This window comes from Crinia signifera, chromosome 5 (assembly GCF_055691185.1).
Source record: "Crinia signifera chromosome 5, ASM5569118v1, whole genome shotgun sequence".
NCBI lineage: Eukaryota > Metazoa > Chordata > Amphibia > Anura > Myobatrachidae > Crinia > Crinia signifera.
This window is the reverse complement of record NC_139221.1, coordinates 288,164,955-288,186,026: the sequence shown is the minus strand read 5'-3', so window position 1 is coordinate 288,186,026 and position 21,072 is coordinate 288,164,955. Positions and strand designations below refer to the sequence as shown.

The window sequence follows — 21,072 nt, the reverse complement described above, 5'->3', positions numbered from 1 at the left end:
AGGATCGCTCCATGTATGGGGACCTTTAGCAGGAGAATCACTGGGAGATTTTGGTTAACCTTCTAGGAGATTTTAACTATAATCAATCTCCTGCCAAAATCTCACTGTGTGTACACCCCTGTAGAGACTGATTTAGAGTTGATTGCAAAATCTCAAATGGGCAAAACCATGTGCACTGCAGGTGGGGCAGATGTAACATGGGTGAGCAGTGTTGAAACTGAAATATAAATTGCAGTGTAAAAATAAAGAAGCCAGTATTTACCTTGCACAGAAACAAAGTCGCTTACCAAAATTTAATGCCCATGTGGCGAATCAGCCTTTGTGCAATCTACAACGTGTGTCTATTAAATTCCAGGACTGTACATGTAGTTAATGAATGAAAATGTGTAGGAACGCGTCATCATGCGGATGTGATAGCATAACCAATGAGGCACGAAGGTGGAACAAATGCGCAGTGATTGCATCAGCATTTCCGGTTTGGAGAAGGTAAACGCAGGTGGTTCACTAGAGCGCGTGTCACGGTCGGTGATGGAGCAAAGAGTGAATATCAAGTTTTTTTGACAAAATTGGGAAACCTACGAGTTACTGAAAATTGCATATGGAGATGATGCTATGTCCCGCTCCCGTACTTTCGAATGGTATGCACGCTTTCGCGATGGCAGGGAAAGCTCGGAAGATGACCAGCGCAGTGGGCGACCCATCACAAAACAAACAGAAAATGAGGTTGCAAAAGTCCGCACTTTGGTGACTGCAGATTGCCGAAAGACCCTTAGGATGCTTGCGGACGAGTTAAATATGGGCAAGGACACGGTGCACAAGATTTTGAGGGAGAATTTGAGAAAGATTTGTTTGCGGTTTGTGCCGCAATTTTTTGACAGACTATCAGAAGCAATGCAGAATGGAAGCTTGTGGGGACTTAATCAACGCAGCTGTCCGAGATCCATCGATTCTGCAATCGATCGTGACAGGCGACGAATCCTGGTGTTACAAGTACAATCCCGAAACAAAAACAGAGTAAAGAATGGAGATCAGTTTCCAGAAGTCGAAAGTGAAAGTCTTGTTGATCGCTTTCTTTGATGCACATGGACTGATCCATCACGAGTTTGTGCCACCTAATCAAAGAGTACTACGAAGCTGTTTTGCATCGGATAGTTAAACGAGTACACCGTGTGCGACAGAATATGGATAAAGGCAGCTGGCTCCTACTGCACGACAACGCGAGGCCCCACTGCCCACTGTGCTCTCAATGTGAAGCGCTTTTTGGCAAAACATGACATAGTAGAGGTTAATCATCCTCCGTATTCTCCTGATTTGTCACCTCCTGACTTTTACTTGTTCCCTAAACTTAAGACTGCTCTGAAAGGGCATCGATTTCAGGATGTAGAGGACATAAAGAAAAACGTAACCGCTCAACTTCGAAGCATATCTTCAGAGGACTACGAAGCGGGTTTCCAGAATTTGTACCGCCGTGCACAAAAGTGTGTGAATGCCGGAGGGGATCATTTTGAGGACTATTAAATGTATGTTTGTTTTTTATTATTCATTCCGTTGTATTCGCCCCAGTCACACCTTGTAGTTAAGCACCAATCGGTCAGCACACAGCACTGCACCAGCGCTGTGTGCTGAGCGATCTGACACGGCCAGTGTTCTCAATAGAGAGACCACTGGTAATGACTATAATACATGCAGGCGATAGTGACGCGATGGACCTTGCATCACTGTCGCCATAAACACGGAGCAATCTGTGATTCATTTCTATGCGATCTGGACCGATTTATGTAGAAATTACCCTGTGTGTATGGCCCATAACTCTCTGCACGTGCTACCCTCCCTAGCATTACCATGCACAGTAACGGCACCAGCTGAGCAGAGTGGTTGTCAACCCACCCGGCTGTATCGAAGCACATCCGCGGCTATTTCAAAACTCAAGCTGGCTCACGAGCCAATCAGAGCTTGTGGTCCAACAGTCAATCAGGAGTTACCACTGCCGCAACTGATTGGCTGACAAACTGCGAGCTCTTATTGGCTCGCAAGCTGGTAAGAGTTTTTACATAGCCACGGACCTGCTCTGATACAGTCTGGTGGGTTGTCCACCGCTCAACCCAGCTTTTGCTGTTACTGCAAGTGCACCACTCTGCACCATACACAAGCAGAATCTGCTTCCACCTTCCTTGCAAAAAAATCTGGTCGCCATGGCGACCTTGCCCCCAGGAGTTGTTGTTGAGCCCTGATTTAAATAAACTAAACTTTAAATGCAATTTGCATGTGCCCCCTGCTCCTAATGCCTGTAACCTCCTTTGGCTCCCGATGCCACAAATGCTCACTGCCACTACTGACTTCAGTACTGGATGCACTGTCCAATCACCTCTGCCTGACTGACAGCATCCTGCTTTAATGTGTGCTGAAGGGATGCATCTATCAGGCTGATGTACGGCGGGTGGGCTTTTACTGTACGTGCCCCCGCCCCATCATGCTCTTTATTGTCAGGAGACAGAGCTCTTGCTGCTTGTCTCATTATTTGGCTGGGCTTTTCTTGCAAAAAATTATTAGAATAATTTAAACAATTTATGACCCCTAATCTGATATAAATATTTGTATTTTTTTAATCATTATAACAGATTAGACTCTTACGTCCCTGACTGCACACCCCTGCTAGACAGATCTGCTGTACTTTTGCTTTTCTCCATTCACAAGGGGATGAGTACAAATACACACATTTTTTTTTCTTTGTAACCTCGCTACACATGATTGCATTAAATGTAACATTTTATTTTATGGGTTTTATCAAATAAAAACGTTTTTATTGTATGTTGTCCGGTGATTTATAAAGGCCATCTTGTAACCAGTGAACTCTGCCACTAATTCAGAAAGGGCTTTGGAAACGATTAGCTTTGCTGACCAGACTGGAAAATAACTATTTAAAGTAAATCTGTTCCTCATTTAGTGACAGGGTCTCGTCTCCTTCCAGAGTATTTGTTGTGTACACAGCAGCCCTGTACAGGCAGGGTCAGTGGCTATTGAAAGAAATTGACTCTAGAAAGTGTAGTCCCCGTCACATTTATTGCCTACAGTAAATCTCCCCATCAGCACAGATAATGATTTATTTATTTACAGTTTCTTATATAGCGCTTCCGCAGATTCCGTTATGCTTTACAATTGTATAGATCAGTGGTTCCCAACCTTTTTTGTCTCCCGTACCCCTTGATTAGGCTTTTCATTTATGAGTACCCCCTCGTGAAATTTCAGGGGGCGTGGTCTAAAAGGGGTGTGGCCTCATTTGAAGGGTGTGGCTTAACAGGTGCAAGTCATACTGGCAATGAAGAGAAAAAAAAAAAAAGTGCAACCACTTGACCACAATATAAGCTCAGCCCATTCTGCGGACAGCATATAAAATAACAGAACCTTGTCAAATCTCTATTATTAAAGAAACAGACATTCCAAGGGATCACGTTAGTCTTCCAATAGTGCCAGATACACATATGCTCCAATGGTGCCAGGTATGCCCCCACAGTGCCATAAACGGGAATGCCACCACGGTGCCAGGTATGACCCCATGGTACTGGGTATGCGCCCACAGTGCTAACAATGCCCCTACAGTGCCAGCAACAAGTATGCCCCCATAGTGCCAGCAACAAGTATGCCCCACAGTGCCAACAATGCCCCACAGTGCCAGCAACAAATATGCCCCACAGTGCCAGCAATGCCCCAGTGCCAGTAACAAGTATGCCCCCACAGTGCCAGCAACAAATATGCCCCACAGTGCCAGCAATGCCCCAGTGCCAGCAACAAATATGCCCCACAGTGCCAGCAATGCCCCACAGTGCCAGTAACAAGTATGCCCCACAGTGCCAGCAATGCCCCAGTGCCAGTAACAAGTATGCCCCACAGTGGTTGGTACTGGTGACTTAACCCTCAGAGGAGAGGGGTTGGTGATCCCTCTGCGGTATGGGGAGGGCATGTGTAGGTGCATCTGCTGTCTGCCTGGGGTGGCGGGAAGCGCAAATACCTGTAGCCAGGAACGAGTTGCAGGCTCCTGCCCGTCGCTACTCTGTCCTTTGATGTCCGCATGGCTGGCTGTTGGGTGCCGGCCTCCTGCGCTCCAAGCTCCGTCTCATTTTCTGCCGGGGGGCGCACTAGTGCGGGCGCCGCAGCGTTGCCGCACTCAGTCGCCCCTCCGGTCTGCCGGCTGCTGGATACGCTAATCGGGGCGGCACTGGAGTGGTACCTCACTCCCTGCCCCTCCACCGTCTCTCCCCGGCTCCGGCACTCTCTCCACGGCTGCACGCGCTGGCTCTCCGACTTCCTCCTCTCCTCACGCGTCAGCCCACACGCTTCTCCGTGCCCTCCTCTCTGTCTCCCAATCAGACCCGCTCACCATCGCTTCCGGGACCTCTCACCCCCCGCTAACACATGCCCTCTGCTCCTATTGGTCCCCCTTTGGCTGTCACTCAGCCCGGGGGCTCCTGCTGCGTCCAATTTTTAACCCCTTGGGCACCGACTGCCGCGGCCGCCATTACAGTGCAGGCTGCAGCGTACCCCCGAGCTGGTGGACGCGTACCCCCAGGGGTACACGTACCACAGGTTGGGAACCGCTGGTATAGATGGTCGATCTAGAAAAGAGCAATATTCTTGTTATGAAATGTTAAATTCTGCTCCAGCCAAACAGCGCCGAACTGTCCTTTGCCTATATTCCATGTGTGACCGCGGCTTTACTGCATTCGCAATACAGATGGGGCAGGTCCCATCTTGGCAGGGGATGGCGCTGGCGTCGCCAGCCGCCATCCCCCGCCAGCGCCATGGCGATGGTGAGAAGGGGACGCACGAGAGGCGCGCGCGTCCCCTTCCGACGGCGCTTCCATCCGTTCCCCCGGGTCCCCGCCGCCTGCCCGAATCCCCCCTAACCATGTCCATCTCCCTGAGGCGGAGACGGACAGGGTTTCCGTCGCGCTGGAGACGCACGCGCGTCTCAGTACATTCGCTGGCGAGGCTGCTGGCGGGTCGCCAGCGGGGACGTTCTGGCGATCCGCCAGCCAGGATGGGACCTGCCCCATCTGTATAAGGTTACTGCTTCCTGGAAAACCCTGTAATGTTGCATTTCATATGCAGATACAGCTGCGATCACACACTAAAGGCACATCCCATACCATGTTAATCAGCAGAAGCTGCTTGTGTGTCATACTAACTCTGTTGTGCCAATGAGATGCTATGTAACAAAAAAGAAGCCTGGCGTACAGTCTTGTGGAGCTCACGCATTCTATATAACATGCTTGTATCCCATGGAGGATAGATGTATGTGGGCACATCTGTATCTTGCGCAGTGAACCAATGATAGCCAGTATCTTTGATGATAAAGTACAGTAAATACATATTTCCGCTGACAGTCCCCATAGTCACTGTATTGTTGCGCCTGGCCTCCGGCACACGCAGGTGGTACACCTGAACAGCATATCTGTAGATGTGTCCACAACTAGTTGTCTCATTTGCACGAACAGGAAGAAGGTTGTAATGTTGGTAAAAAAAGGCAGACAGTGGTCATAGACAAATCCTCCAGTTCCTCAATCTGCTTCATTCCACCAATTCCTTAGTATCTGAAATTACTAATCCGAAGTCCAGTACTTGGGGTCTGGTACAGGGATGCGTGCTATTGCTCAGCATTATGTGCTTTAATATGCTAATGCCGCAGGACGTGTGTAATCATTTGTGCATGAATCCTCCTGACGGCTTCTCTTCTACGACGATGCAGTGTCTGATAATCTGCGTGAAAAGACTTCTGCAACATGCAAATAATATAAAAAGCGCCTCAGAAGATGATCGAAAACTAACGAGTATTTCTGCTCTTCTCGCACTTTACACGTTCTCCAGCCCTCATATCATCTAAGCAATACCAAGGACATGAAAGGGTTTGCTGTGAAGAAAGATAACCTGATAGTATGAGATGGAGACTCAAATTGAGTGCTTCAAAACTAAGCTTGAATGATCTTCATCATGAACAGCCTTATGGGTACTTGTGTATTATCACGGCGCCCCTGATTTCCATCGCAGGGCATTGTACAACCACAAAATCGCATTGCATGCCTTGCCATATGATCGCATGCGATGCGATGAGACGCGATTATACCCGATTCTTAATTGTACAGGCACCCTGACCCGATTTTACATTGTATACCCTCCCTGATGGGTAATGACAATGCCATGTACAATGTACGTGTCCTCCGACCTTTTCATACCCCCACTATCCACGTCGGCGTGGAGTTGATTTTATATAGTGTGGTGAGCCCGAAGCGTGGCGAGCGCACGCGTAATACTTGTGAAGTAATGCGCGGGGCTCGCCACGCTTCGGGCTCGGTGGCTCGCTGCACTCGCCACACTATATAAAATCAACTCCACGCCGACGTGGATAGTGGGGGTATGAAAAGGTCGGAGGATGCGTACCGCTGCGCTCGCCACGCTTCGGGTTGGCGTTGATAGTGGGGTGGCATTAACAATGGGGGGGGGGGGGGGCATTTAACATTGTCATTACCCATCAGGGTGGGTGTACAATGTAAAATCGGGTCTGGGTGGGCATTTAACATTGAAATCGCGTTGCATCGCATGCCATTATAATGCTATGCGACGTGATATTAAAATTGTACCGGGGAAAAGCCTCAAATCGGGGCCATCGCATACCTTAATTAGTGGTATGCGATGCGACGGGCGCCGTGATAATACACAAGTACCGCCTTATCCCCCATGGATCCCGACAGTCATTTACCCAACTGTTAAAACACCGACAGATGGGTTCCCGGCGGCCACCGGCTATTCTTCCTCATGGGGGGTCCACGACCCCCATAGAGGGAGAATAGAATAGGTGGCGAGCCACTGTGCCCACAGCATGGCGAGTGCAGCGAGCCCACAAGGGGCTTTGTTGCGGTCGCCATGCTGAGTCCAGCCAGTCGGGCTCATAACTGTCGGAACCCTATACCACACCCCCACAGACTGCACATTGGAACTAAAGGCACAATTAAGGTAAGTCCTGGAAATTTGTACATTGTGTTAGTTTTAGGGAGGGATTTGGGGCGTGGCTACCCTTGGATTGGCGTGGCTAGGTTGCCTTGGGGTGGCACACCATAACATTTAGCACTATTTATTTTTCCACTAATTATACTTTCTAGTATTTTTATGTAACACATTTTAACCCCTAGCTATGGCTTCTTTCCTATTCACTCACTAATACCTTATCAATTCACTTGTGTGCTGCCCTGAGGTCACTGGCTTTAGCTGGCTTTTTTGGGGTGCTGCGCCCCAGGTTCAAACTTAGTATTAGGGACCCACCAGAAAATTTGAGGTTACCTTGATGCGGTTAGTGGTCTAGTATTTCTTGGCCAATAAATATTCCAAGAACCTCAATTTATTGCTCTCTATGAGATAGCAGAGCTCAATATTATAGAGTGTGCATCGGGCACAACATGTCTATCTACAGGTCCCAGCCTGATGGCACCTCATGATACATGTATATTATTAGGGTGTGCATTTCAAGACCCCCCCCCCCCCCCCCCCATATACTGCTGTATATGTGGACTGATTCAGTATCTGTTGATTTTGCTGAAATAGCAAGACTTCAACTGCTTTCTCTTTCTTGTGACGTCACACAGCTACTCTGAAACTGGTCCAGACACCCTTGCGTTTTTTTTTTTTTTTTAGACCGCGCCCCCAAAGGCAGCTTGTTGCCACTGTCAATCAAACTGCGATTACATCCATCTGGGATGAGATAGCATTTGACATTTTGTGCAAGCTTTGTGGTGGCTGTGAATGCGCAGAAGTATGAAAAGCACCTAATCTTGCGGGCTCTTCTGAATCAGGCACATGGTACAATCACTATTCATACAGCCCTGCATTGCCTGAATATTGATTGCTCTCATGTCTGAGTGTGCATGTTGTGACACAGTGCAAGACTGGTTGCTTCTGCACTGCCTCCACTGTGCAAACCGCCTATTTAAATTGAGATCTGTCTTTATATGAAAAATATTAGGTATATCTCTCTATTTCGATGGGTAGTTTTATATTTGTTTTCTTTTGATAATTGAAACATTATAGGACCCTTAACATTAGTGAGTGTGGTGAGAATTTCAATTCCCTGTATCTTCTAACAATATGAATACAATGCTTAATGCTTTCTGTGGTATAATAATTTGAGATCTATAGGGGTATATTCAATTGATGTAGAAACTGCCGTCTTGCCGAAAAGATGGCAGTTTTCGACATGAATAGGTCGGAAGGGGTTCCGATCTATTCAATGCTAGCTGTATTTTTTTCTGGCAGGTCGAAATATTCTGATACACCGAAAGCCAGGTGGATTGACTGAATAGCCACTAATCCACCAGCTTTTGACGGAAACACAGCCAAAACCGAAAGATTTTGGCCATGTTTCTGCCAATCTTAATCCGACATGAAAAGATGTCGGGTTGAGGCAGGGAGGATGGCGCCGGATGGCGGCAGCAGCAGCTCCTGTCCGTCGCCTCCCGTACCCTCCCACCTGTCCCGCCACCAGGCCGGGTGAGAGCAGCTCACCAGGCTCCGTCCCAATTCCGCCGCCGCGCTCACTCAGTCCCTTCGCCAGGCCGGGTGAGCATCAATCAGCGGACAAATCCAACATCCGGTTCTGCTCGCTGCATTGAATAATGAATGGCAGATCCATTCCGTCAAAAGAATTTTAAAATGGATCCGGCATCAATTGAATATACCCCATAGTGTCTGTGCCTGCTAATGTGAGTATTGGACTGTTTAGTTGTCCAGATACTTGGGGGCGATTGGGAATTCCATGTGTGATGACCACAACATGCTGTTTCTGAGCGGCACATTGCACCCACCATATCTCAGGTTTTTCTTTTGTAACCAATAGAAACCACATGAATTTCCTATACTGGGATATTCCACAGCAGATGGAGCGCCTAGCCTTGAGATTCATAAGACTGAGAGTCTGGAACCTACTTAAGTAGCTACACCTTATCACTGCTAAAAGCGAGATTGAAATGCCTACGTTATTCCCCCCCAAACTGATGATGTGTGAGATCGACATGACTTCAGTGAAGTAACATAACTTGGAATTACTGTGTATCTGAGTAATCACGCTGCTTTGGATCTGTGATGTTGTCAGGGGGAGGGGCCCGATGTGAGTGTCATGTAGTTACCATGATGCAGCTGCTCACATCTGTGTAATACTCGCAGTCCCTCAGTCACCGTAGTGCCAGGTGCTTGAGATTGGGGATTTTTACTGCAAATCTCTAGCGTCTCCAAATCCAACTCTGATGATGGTAAACAGGATGCAGCTGGAATACAGGCATATGCTGTGGCTTCCTTTTGCTGCAAGTGTGGATCCTGTCATCAAACACATCTCTTGTTTTCTGTGTAGCTTTCTTCAGTTTTAATTGGAACAACTTCTGTACGTTGGAACCATAGAAATGTAGAACTCAACTTAATGAAAAGCCGAAACCTAACTAATGTAAACCTTCAGCAGCCAAAGGTATTGCTATTTTTATTAAAATAGTGTAACCCAGGGTTTGATAATCTTCACTAAAGGTCCCCATACACTACAGCAACTTGTCCACTCTGGGAAGTCGCACAAAATCCCCCTTGATCCAACCAGGACCTTCGCGGGTTGAAGGATATTGTATGTGGTCCTTTCGCATATGATCCCAACCAATCCTGCCTGGCTTGGCTGCTATCCGGAAGATTACTAGTGCAGCAGCTGCGACTCGCAGGCTCCGTTGCGATGTACACGGGACCGCCCATCGCATCTCCATTCAATTTTGGACGCTTTTTACACGATTGATTGCCGCAATCGCATAAAAAGTGGCCAAATTGCATCCAATTCTATATAATTGTGCATATGCGTAAACTATCAGCACAGATACAGGAGGGTCCTGTAGCATCACTGTCCTAACGACACTCCTCTCCCTGCTGAACCTCCGCAGGGGCCTAATGAGCCAAAGATAATGAGTAACCATCGATAGTCATAAACTAAGTGATAGATAACCATAGTTTTAGCTATCGATTGCTTGGTGCAGAGTTGCCATTGATGGCGACTGCACTATTTATTATAGCACAAATCTGAGCTGGCAGCCCTCATCCTAAATCATGCAAATACTGATTCCTTATGAAGTTTCATAATGGGCTGACGAGTGGATCCCTTGAAGATGGGTACACCCTAAATGAGTGCACTATTACAATCTAAATAGTTTTTACTATCGGTGCTATTACAAACAGGGAGAAAGTAGAAGTCTGAGGACATTCTGGAGATACCGGTTCGCCTTCCTGTCAAATGGACATAACGTTGTTTCGAGCTTTCTGCCATCGCTGTCAGCATCTGACTTAAGCTTATAGCTTTTAGCATCGGACTTTCTTAAGCTTATAGCTGTCCTGGCATCGGACTTTTCCATTCTTGCCCCAGAATACATTTATAAGAAAGGGTGAAAATAAAATATTTTACCAACTATCATAAAGAAAAAAAAATGTTCATTTTATACTTTGGATACGGTCATTTTTATTCCCCCTCAAGGGTTCATTAAACAAGTAGGCTGTGTGGTTTGGGATAATGGTTTACAGATCTGGGATGGGATGGGATGCCTCTTCTGCTAAGCAACAAGTCCTGCAGGGCCTGTTGTTCTAAACAGTGCAAGGACTTGTCACCTATTACTCAACATGTAAGATGGAAACGCAGCCCAAAAGTTTCTATTTATGGTTTATACGTTGCCCTAGTAATGTTTCTGTTTCAACATAAAAATAAACCTACAGATTGCACTGTAAGCTAGTTCATCACCTTCAGGTGACTTTAACATAATGGCCACTTGTTCCTGAGTTTATCTGTGCTGCACTCAGCTGTGCGTCTGCTCTGGATGTCGTTATCTGCAAATTTAAAATGAACTCTGTTTAAATTTAAAAATAGATGCCTTGTGGTGTTACTTTTACATTTTATCCTGCTTGCTGGCAATGTGTAAAGTGGCTGTTACTTCTCAGAGATTTCACTAGTAAGCTGCTCTCGAAGGGCCCCCAGACTGTACATTACGGCGACTTCTCCCCTCATAATGTTCGCTTGACATATCACATTTGGTCCTTTTGCATGTGACATATTGCATGCAATCCCAGCCAAGCTTGCCCAGCTCAAAAGCAATCCAATCGGTTGCTTCTGTTGCAGGGGCGACTTGGATGGTCCGGTGCAACTCGCACAAGGTTGCGTATTGCATCAGACCCACTGTCATTCACTTGCAATTTGAGTTATTTTCCTGTGATTGCTGCAATCACAGGAAAAGCACCCATTTTGCAGGTAAATCTGGTGCCCGATGACTGAGCTTCAAGGGTCAGTATACCGACATCGGAAATGCCCAACAGTCGGGATCCTCACTTACGAGGCTATTCTCCCTCGTGGGGCTCCTCAACCCCCATACAAGGAGTATAGAACTTATGGCCAGTGCAGCAAGCCATCGAGCCTGCAGCATTGCGAGTGCACAATGGACTTTGTTGTGCTTGTTCCTCTGTCGGAATTCTGATGTTGGTATACAGACCGCCGGAATACCGTCCGTCGGCCAGCTTACCACAACTGGTAAATCGCCCGGGTGCCTTAATACTTCTTCGAAAGCTCAAGGTCTTTCATCTATGTGAGGACGCTCGAAGAGGATGTCCTCTCCAAACACTACCGAGCCCATTTCCTTTTTAGGAAGGTCCTGGGTCATTGTGACCCAGATCCTGCCTCTTTCACACTTGAGGCTACCCAGGCCGGTCCCGGGAATAGCCTTGTTCGCGACTAAGGTTGAGGCCCCGGCAGTTCTAACTCTGGTAGACCCTTTCACGCTGAGCCGGGACCCGGTTTTCCCCGGCATGTCTCTGCATATGAAAGGGGGTATAAGTGAGACATTGGATAAATATCACAGAGACGGTACTAGTCTAAATGACTATTGAATATATGCATTATAACTGGGACCCCTATGTGACTGGAAGTGAATGGTTTCTCTTATCTGTGGATATGGAAATGCCTCCCCTCATTATATTACTGCATTGAGAAGTCTCTCCTCACATAATAGGATTGTTGCTGGGAGGAGGGGGGAAGGGAAATTTTGGATGCTCTGCTTTTTATCACCCAAACACTAAATCGTTTTTTTTTTTTATTGCAGTCACTCAAACTGCAAGGTTCATTTACCCAAACTAAGGCTTCACATTTCTTGTTCCTTCCTACAGACTCCTTGCTTAGCAAGCATCCGTATTTCTGTAGGAATGCCTTCCCATTATTCAGAAAGACATCCCTCAGAAGAAAAAAATCAACATTTATGGGCTTTTTAGGCACATCTGTCGGCAATTTAACAAGACACAATGAGATTTGGTTGTATTGGGTGCAAGAAGTAAAAATAAACATCCAGTAAATGATAGTTGTTCTGCGACAGATTGATTTTATTTATTAACCGTTTCTTTTATATAGCGCTGCATATTCATTTTTGCTTTACAATAGGAGACAAAAAGTGATACAATAAACTGGCTATTTACAGAGAGTCGAAGATATGAGGGCCCTGCTGGAAAGCTTACAATGGTACTTGTTTCCTATCTGGGCGCCCAGGTTTTCTACGTACGGCACCGTAATGAAATCGGATCGCATCGGATTCGGTACTCGATGATGTACGATGGCATACGATGCTATCCGATCCGATTTCATTTTAAATCGCATGCGGTGACGCGATCAACCTGATTTTTACATTGGAATCAATGTTAAATGGTCCCTGAGAACCGATTTTACATTGATTTCAATGTAATAATCCCGCAAACCCACGATTTGTATAGGAAACCCCCCCTGATGGTTTAAAATGCGCCTCCATTGTTAACGCCACCCCAGTATTGACGTCAACCCGAAGCGTGGCGAGCGGCGGCGGTACGCGTCCTCCGACTTTTTCATACCCCCACTATCCACGTCGGCGTGGAGTTGAGAATAGAATAGTGTGGCGAGCCACCGAGCCCGAAGCGTGGCGAGCGCACGCGGATACCTGTGAAGTATCCGCGTCCCCTCGCGGGGCTCGCTGCGCTCGCCACGCTTCGGGCTCGACTATTCTCAACTCCACGCCGACGTGGATAGTGGGGGTATAAAAAGGTCGGAGGACGCGTACCGCCGCCCCTCGCGGGGCTCGCCAAGCTTCGGGTTGACGTCAATACTGTGTTTCTGTGCAGATGTGACAAGGGGAGGGCTTTGAAGGGTTAATAAATACAGTAGTGTTACAGATGGCCCATCCTATGGGCCAACCATAAAAGTGGGAATGAGATCGCATCGCATCGTTCAATATCGTGTATGTGCATTTGTGGTATCCGATGCGATCCGATTTTGATACGGAGAATAGCATGGTGCGCAATTAACTTAGCGGGCGCCCAGATAGGAAACAAGTACCCTTACAATCTATAGCTGGGGTAGCCAACTCTAGTCCTCGAGAGCTACCAACAGTGCATGTTTTGCAGGTCTCCTCACAGAATCACAAGTGAGCTAATGAGCTCCATCTGTGTATCTTTTAAAATGTGTCAGTGATTAATGAATGCAGCTGTGCAGCAGCTAGGTTGTCTGAAAATTGTGAACTGTTGGTAGCTCTCGAGGACTAGGGTTGGCTACCACTGATCTATAGGGAAATAGGCATTGATACACAAGGATAGATATTCTTTATTGCATTAATTCCACCAGAATGCAAAGGTTCCTGGTGTGCTGTAAGATACGGTGACCTGGTAGTTTGGCCAGGGGTCAGGAGTATGAAAAATGTGAAAAGAAAGATAAAGAATATGTGTGGCCTGTATAGTTGGGATGTGATTTGATAGGAATGGTATATGAAGGTTAAGTGGCTGGTTCTGGAATTTGATAAGCTTGCCTGGTGAGTTTTCAGGGAACGCTTGTAGGTTTGGAGATTGGAGGAGAGTCTTATTGTGCATGGGAGAGCATTCCACAGAGTGGGTGCAGCCCAAAGAAAGTCCTGCAATCGGGAGTGGGAGCGAGTAATGAGTGTGGATGAGAGATGTAAATCTTGGGAAGACTGAAGACTCGGGCTCAAAGATATTTTGAGATGAGAGAAGAGCTGTAAGTTATTGTCTGTTTATGGCTTTGTGTGTAAGTAAAAGTATTATTGAATACGGTAGAATACATGTAACCAATAAGTGACTGGCAGAGTAGCTTTGCAGACGATTAACATCTGGCTAGGAAGATTAGCCTCGTGGCTGCATTCATAATGGGTTGTAGTGGTCAGAGTCTGTATTGGGGAAGGCCATTAATGAGACTATTGCAATAGGCCATGTATCAGTGTTACAGTTTTAGCAGTGTCTTGTGTAAGGTAAGGGCAAATTTTGAAATACGTTTTTTTTAGTTGCATGTGGCATGATTTCGAGACAGATTGAATGTAGGGAACAAAGGAAAGTTCAGAGTCAAGCCAGCATGAGTAGTAGGTGTGATTTGTTATACTCTCAACAGTAATATAGATATCTGGTTGGTAACTACTATTTATTGGCGGAAATATAATTAATTCTGTTTTTGAAATATTCAGTTTGAGGTGGCGAGTTGACATCCAAGATGAAACAGCAGAAGGCATTCAGAGACACCGCCCAATACAGATAGAGACAGGTCTGAAGAGGATAGATAGAATTCAGTATCATCTGCATACAGATGATCCTGAAATGCAAAAGAGATGAAGTATACACAGAGAGCTGCTCTCATTAGAGTGGCTCCCGGCGGTACATTCACCTTCGCCGTCCAGCGCCGTGTGCTAGGAAGGGGTGCATGCCCCATTCTCCTAGAAGCGCTGCACCGACCTGTCCACTCCCTGCCAGTGTCCTTGAAGCCTGTCTGTCTCTCTGAAGCGGAGATGGGCAGAGAAGCTCCCATGCTGCCCAGCTGAGGGACAGGTACAATGGGATGCTCACGCTCCCCCGTCATTCACCAGAAACGGCTCCATGGCGGGCTGGATGGGAGGGGCTTCATCTGTAGATTGAGAAAAGCAGAGGGCCTAACACTGAAGCCTGAGGTACTCCCAACTTAGAGGTAGCGAAGAGGAGGTACAATCAGAGAAACAAACACTGAAGGAGCAGTTAGATAGGTAGGATGAGAACCAAGAAAGGGCTGTGTCTTTAAGATTGTAGTGTTTGTATGAGAAGTGTATGGTCAACAGTGTCAAAAGCAGCAGAGAGATCTAGAAGAATGAGTAGTGAGTAAGGGCCTTTGGACTTAGCAGTGACCAGATCATTCACTACTTTAGTCAGTGCTGTCTCTGTGGAGTTTTGTGAATGAAGTGGGTCTAATAAGTTTTGCAAGTTAAGAAAGTATTGTCTGGAACAATCTGCATAATAGTGTCATTTGTCATGCGGAGAATTCTGACTGTTTAGGGCAGGGATGGGAAACCTTTGGCCCTCCAGCTGTTGTTGAACTACACATCCCAGCGTGCCTTTTCTATAGTTTTGGTTTTTGGCTATGCAAAAACTGTTGCAAGGCATGCTGGGATGTGTAGTTCTACAGCTGAAGGGCCAAAGGTTCCCCGTCCCAGGTTTAGGGGGTTGATCCACTACGGAATGATCCTGCCATGTTCTGTGTGCACAAAAAGTTCTAAGATAAATATTTTTTTTTCTAAGAAAAAATGATTGAGCGTCTGCCAGTATATGTGTCCGATCCTGTAATTATCGGTCTTTAATTCTCAAGAAATTGTATATATTTTAAATAAATTAAATTTTCTTATAATAATGTCTCAACCCGCAACATGTCTGCCTCCACTCTGTGAAGGTGGAAGGCGTTCTCAAATTCAGTGATCTCCCAGCTAGTAAGATTGCTATAGGGAATGCTTTTACCTTGAATATAACATCATATGCCTGATCTAGACAAATGAATGTCTTTCTACTTTAAAGTCTGACACTTAGAACTGTGATGAATACAGCGAGTGGGAGTGTGGTGGGCTACAGTGTTCTATCTGCATGTTCGTCACAGTTCATGACATTCCCGGCTTCATAGAAAAAGTGAGAAATAAGTTAAGCGCTGACTATCATTCGTTTTGGTGTATGCTTTGTGAGATCTTTAATTAAACCTAATTTAATGTCATAATTCCCCAGCTGTACAGCATGTTTGTTTCTTCCCTTTTCAGCGAGTATTTCTTAACAGATGTCAAAATAATGTAGAATCACAGCTTTTCCTTCTCCAGTAACAGATTACTTAATAACGTGGGCTTGTTTACTTAGAATACGTCGGAGGTAAATCACAGCGGAAAGGAAAGGCATATAATTACCTGCCTGCGTTCTAATATCAGGTGTTATTTTTCCTCTGCTGAAAGAAGATATTTTCCTTCCTTTTATAAATGCACATTGGTGCCTGTTACCTGATTTACAGTTTAATGCACTACAGCAAACTTACAGCGAGATGGAAAACAAATCTACGTACATGAAGCGTTAATTGGCGAAAGCAAACTATCGGTACATTAATACAGTACAGTGAAATGCAAACCACTTGCATCGGGACAAGAGACAATTCTTTGGCATTGTTTCTGTGGAGCCTGGAGGATTGTTGCACATACTGTAGTTTGACATGCCAGTATAATGAACAAAGGTGCACAATAAGTTAAATAATGACCAGTTTTATTTATTTATTTTATTTATTAACAGTTTCTTATATAGCGCATACATATTCTGCAGCGCTTTACAGAGCATAGTTATGAGCAAACACAAAACAAATTACTCTACAAGACAGTTTAGGACAAGTACATGGTTAATACAGATAGTTGCATCAGGGGACAGGACACTAAAGCAATCATCAGGGTGGCAGAGGTTTATATATTCTAAGAAAGGCACATGAGGAGAGAGGGCCCTGCCCCTGAGAGCTTACATTCTAAAGGGGAGGGTTAGACAGACAGGGGTAACACAGAAGGGGGAGAGGTGAGCATAAACAGGTTAGGATGAGAGATGGTCAGGTTTTATGCAGGAGGGTCGGAAGAGGTCAGCTTAGTGTTTGATATTTTAAGTCTAAAATAGCGCTGGGTCATCCAAGAGTAGACAGCAGAGAGACAGTTGGAGATATGAGTTAGGATGGAAGGAGAGCGATCAGGAAACGAGGGGTAGATTTTAGTATTTTCGGCATAGTGGAAGTTGAGTGAACAAATAAGTTCACCCAGAGAGGACATGTAGAGATAGAGAAGAGGGCCAAGAATAAAATAATCAGGGACACCTACTCTCAATGGAACGGCAAGAGAGGTAAAGTCATTAGAGGTACAGCTGGGCATTTTCAAAACTGACAGTGCAAGTACAAGCATAAAGAGTGATATTCAAAAAGTTTTAGCAGATGGAGAAATGGTGATATCACAGCTGAATAGGCAGATTAAGCAGCCAGGAGTAGTATGATGTGAGAATGAAGTGAGCTCACTCAAAGCAGTCTCCTGGTTTTCTGGGTTGCTGGTGTCTTTCTGAGTCACTTGGTTTTTCCCACAGTCTCCTATCTGGACAAAGCATAGCTAGGCATAGGTTTCCACTTTGCCTAAAGATTGAGGTGTGTGTGTGTGTGTTGTCACATCCCCTTAGAACAGATAATCTTGCTCAGAGGAATATCAAATTCCAACAGTGGAAATATCGACCGTTCAGTATTCAGTCCAGGCCGTGACCCACCTGCTACAGAGTCTGTATTGTCGGAAATGCCCATGGATTGTCCAATCCGCAGAGGTTTTTCAACAAAATGGCACCGTTATTGATCCACAGACTTTCCGGCAGTTGGAACATTGAATACTGACTAAGTTCTTGCAGCAGTTAACAAACGAAAGTCATTGAAATCTGAGAAAGGTAGACGAAAGGAAGAATGAGACACTGGGCCTTATTTTGGTTCATTCTTTCTGACAAAATCCTTCTTAGATGGACAAAACCATGTGCACTGCAGGGGGGGGCAGATGTAACATGTGCAGAGAGAATTAGATTTGGGTAAGTAATATTGTTTCTGTGCAGGGTAAATACTGGCTGCTTTATTTTTACACTGCAATATAGATCTCACTTTGAAGTAAAACCCCACCAAATCTAATTCTCTCTGCACATGTTACATCTGCCCCACCTGCAGTGCACATGGTTTTGCCCATCTAAGAAGGATTTTGTCAGAAAGAATGAACCAAAATAAGGCCCAATAAGAGGAAAAAGAAGACTTGAAAAAGGTGGTCCGGGTTTGTATTGCAGAGCTAAACAAAAATGTGTGCGCACATATATGCATACATACACACATGTATACATAGAGAGACGTACATGGTTACAACTAGCAGAATCCAAGTACCGTATATACTCGAGTATAAGTCGACCCAAAATATAAACCGAGGTACCGAATTTTACAACAAAAAACTGGGAAAACTTATTGACTCAAGTGGGACCCTCACTCGAGTATAAGCCGAGGGGGGCTTTTTCAGCATAAAAACTGTTCTGAAAAAGTAGGCTTATACTCGAGCATATATGGTAAAAGGTCTGAAAAACGGTTAGATTGGCTGAGAGAGTTCCCTAGGAGTCATACATTTGATAAATCACATGTAAAAATGGCAAAATCAAGTGCCAAATCATAAGTGAGCCCTTCCGGGGAGCTCAAGGGGAATTGTGTCCGACTTGTCCTTAAAGTATTTTTGTTATCTGCTTTAACTCTATCCAACACAAAGTTTGTTTTGAGTGAATGGGATTGACAGAATAATGGATCACATACTAATGCTTTCCACCTAGGAGATGCGGTTCGGTCATATAGCTTTGTGCACCCGTTTGTGTCCACGTGAAGTATTTCTGGTATCCATCCGTGTTGATCTTTTGCTATCCTCTCCATGATGCAGGTGTCTGTCCCTATTTTAGTATATTGCAGGTAGGTTGTCTCAGACACTTACAGTGCTGTAGGAAAGATTACAGGGCTGACCAGGGCACCATGGAGATTGAAGCCAGGCATAGTTGAACTGGACAGTTGAAAGCTTTTGTATTTCCTTTAACATGGGGCAGCCGTAGTGTTTACTAGGCTGGCACATCCTCTTATTCTAGGTAATAACTAATTTCCTCATTTTGTTTCTGATCTGATTTAGACCAGTCTTTGCTCAAATATGTTTAATTTTCCCCTTCAATCTTCTTGTAGATGACCGGTGTAGACTGCTAGATGTGGGAAGATGTTGACTACAGAAAGAGGCGCTGTGGAGGAATGGTTATCGGAGTTTAAGGTAATTACTGATCAATATACTGTACATGTGACCCACATCTGTAGTGGGATAACTAACTTCTGTCACTGCATGTTGTTGGGTGAGATTAGGTAAATACATCACAATATGAGGGAGATTCAGTGAAGGGTGAGTTTCCTGTACACTGTGCTGAAAGTGCGACTCCATAAGATGAGGTAGTGCTGCGACCAGCAGCTTTTATTTTTGCAATCATCCTCCGGAGCTGTGAGCAAAACTGAGATATGTTGAACCCCGTTCCAGGTGAGATGCTCATTATGGGATTTTCTAATCCGAATCATTCTCAACACTTCAACCACACTATATGATGCAGCAACTCCAGTTTAATTGAATCTCCCACCTAATGTATGTTTTTTTGCTTGTTTTTGTTTTGTTTTTACTGCATTTGCAAGTATAGAACTTAAAGATAAAGATATTCCCGTCCATGCACTAGTAAGATTTGGGCCGATTTCACCCGTTCCCGACGGATCGAGCTAAGAATTCATCCCAAGTAGGATGTGTTTGACGTCCCCTCTGACCCAATGTGCGCATCAGGTCGGACCCTACAGGTTTAACCTTCTGCAAGTTCAATCCATCGGATCGGACCGATCAGCAGCACATCGCGGGTGCTTTTTAGCACCCATGATGTGTTGGGTCCGATCCGTAGCTGTCTGCCAGCGGTGAAGCACTGCTGACACACCTCTATGTGCAGGGACGGGTGCCACTGTGCGGGCAGCGGCGTTAATTTAGATTATAAATTAATTAAGGCCTAGGGGTCAACCCTATTAATGCCGAAGGGTGCGGGTTTCAGTTCGGGTGCTGTTTAAACGCTGAAAACGGCACCCGAATTAAGCCGATCTTGCACCCTTCGTAGGGCCGAATTCACTTAAAAGTGTTCGCACCCCTCTTCGCTCGATAATGAAAGAAGTGGGGGCGAGCAGGGGGCTGGAGTAGGGGAACTCCCATCATTTTATGGGGCTGGGCAGGTGTCCGGACAGATGTTTTGCAGCATTGCTGATGAAATTTGTGTTGTGCACACATGAGCACTACAACCCCCTCTCTGAACTGCTGACCCAGTACATAATAGAGCACACTGTTCTCCCAAGTGGTACTGTATATAACATGCTATATGAAGTCTAGTACATCCTCTTGGGCTTTGGGTATTATTTGTTTTTTGCACACTTCACTCCTATAGGTTACACATAATGGGGCAGATGTATTAACTTGCCCTTAATGTTTGTGAAATAATGGGTCCTGCTTCTCCTACATTACGAGAAGCGGGCAGTTATGCCCAGCATTAACGGCTCTCCTTATCAGCGCCCTAGGCAGCCCTGTGCAAGCGCATTTAAAAAAAAACCTCTTCTCCCACGCATCTACAGGAAGTCCTGTACCTCACAAAGGGCATACATATCACCTGCCCGCTGCAGCTTCCTACACGCATTGCACTTGGGAGTGTGGCTACATAAACATTTTTGGTACAAACTTATAATGTATATTAACAGCTCTTACTACGTGTGAGGCCCAATCCAATTGCATGTATGCTAGCGAGCTTTTCCGAATAGGAACTAGGTCCCACTCCTGTACTTCTCATCCCGCTGTTGACCATAATAGTTACAGGGTCACGGAAACTTATCCTGTCTCACTGGCTGGCTAAATCTTCCCCCTCGATCTCAGAACTTAAAAGAAAACCGTTACAACTGTTGTATTTTGATAGGAAACCGGCTACCATCAATATAAAGTAGGGCAGGGGTGGCCAAACCAGTCCTCGAGATCTACCAACAATCCACATTTTCCAGGTTACCTAGCTGGTGCACAGCTGTAGTCATTACTAACTGTCACCTTTTAAATAATGCTGCATTCATTCCTACTATAGATCCACAGGTTGCCTGGAAAACATGCACCATTGGTA

At 45.6% G+C, this 21,072-nt stretch overlaps 1 protein-coding gene across 8 annotated transcripts in view; it reads left to right on the top strand.

The window, feature by feature from the left end:
- The window catches only part of HYCC1 (hyccin PI4KA lipid kinase complex subunit 1), a 96,309-nt gene that overhangs the window by 12,911 nt on the left and 62,326 nt on the right, over positions 1-21,072 (top strand). For all 8 annotated transcript variants that reach the window (XR_014475076.1, XM_083189182.1, XM_083189181.1 and 5 more), the window contains one exon: positions 19,088-19,169. Coding sequence is in view for 7 of the 8 variants with exons in the window: in XM_083189182.1 (XP_083045308.1) it covers positions 19,119-19,169 (51 nt within the window). In the remaining variant the exon portion in view is untranslated. The remainder of the gene's footprint in view (positions 1-19,087; positions 19,170-21,072) is intronic.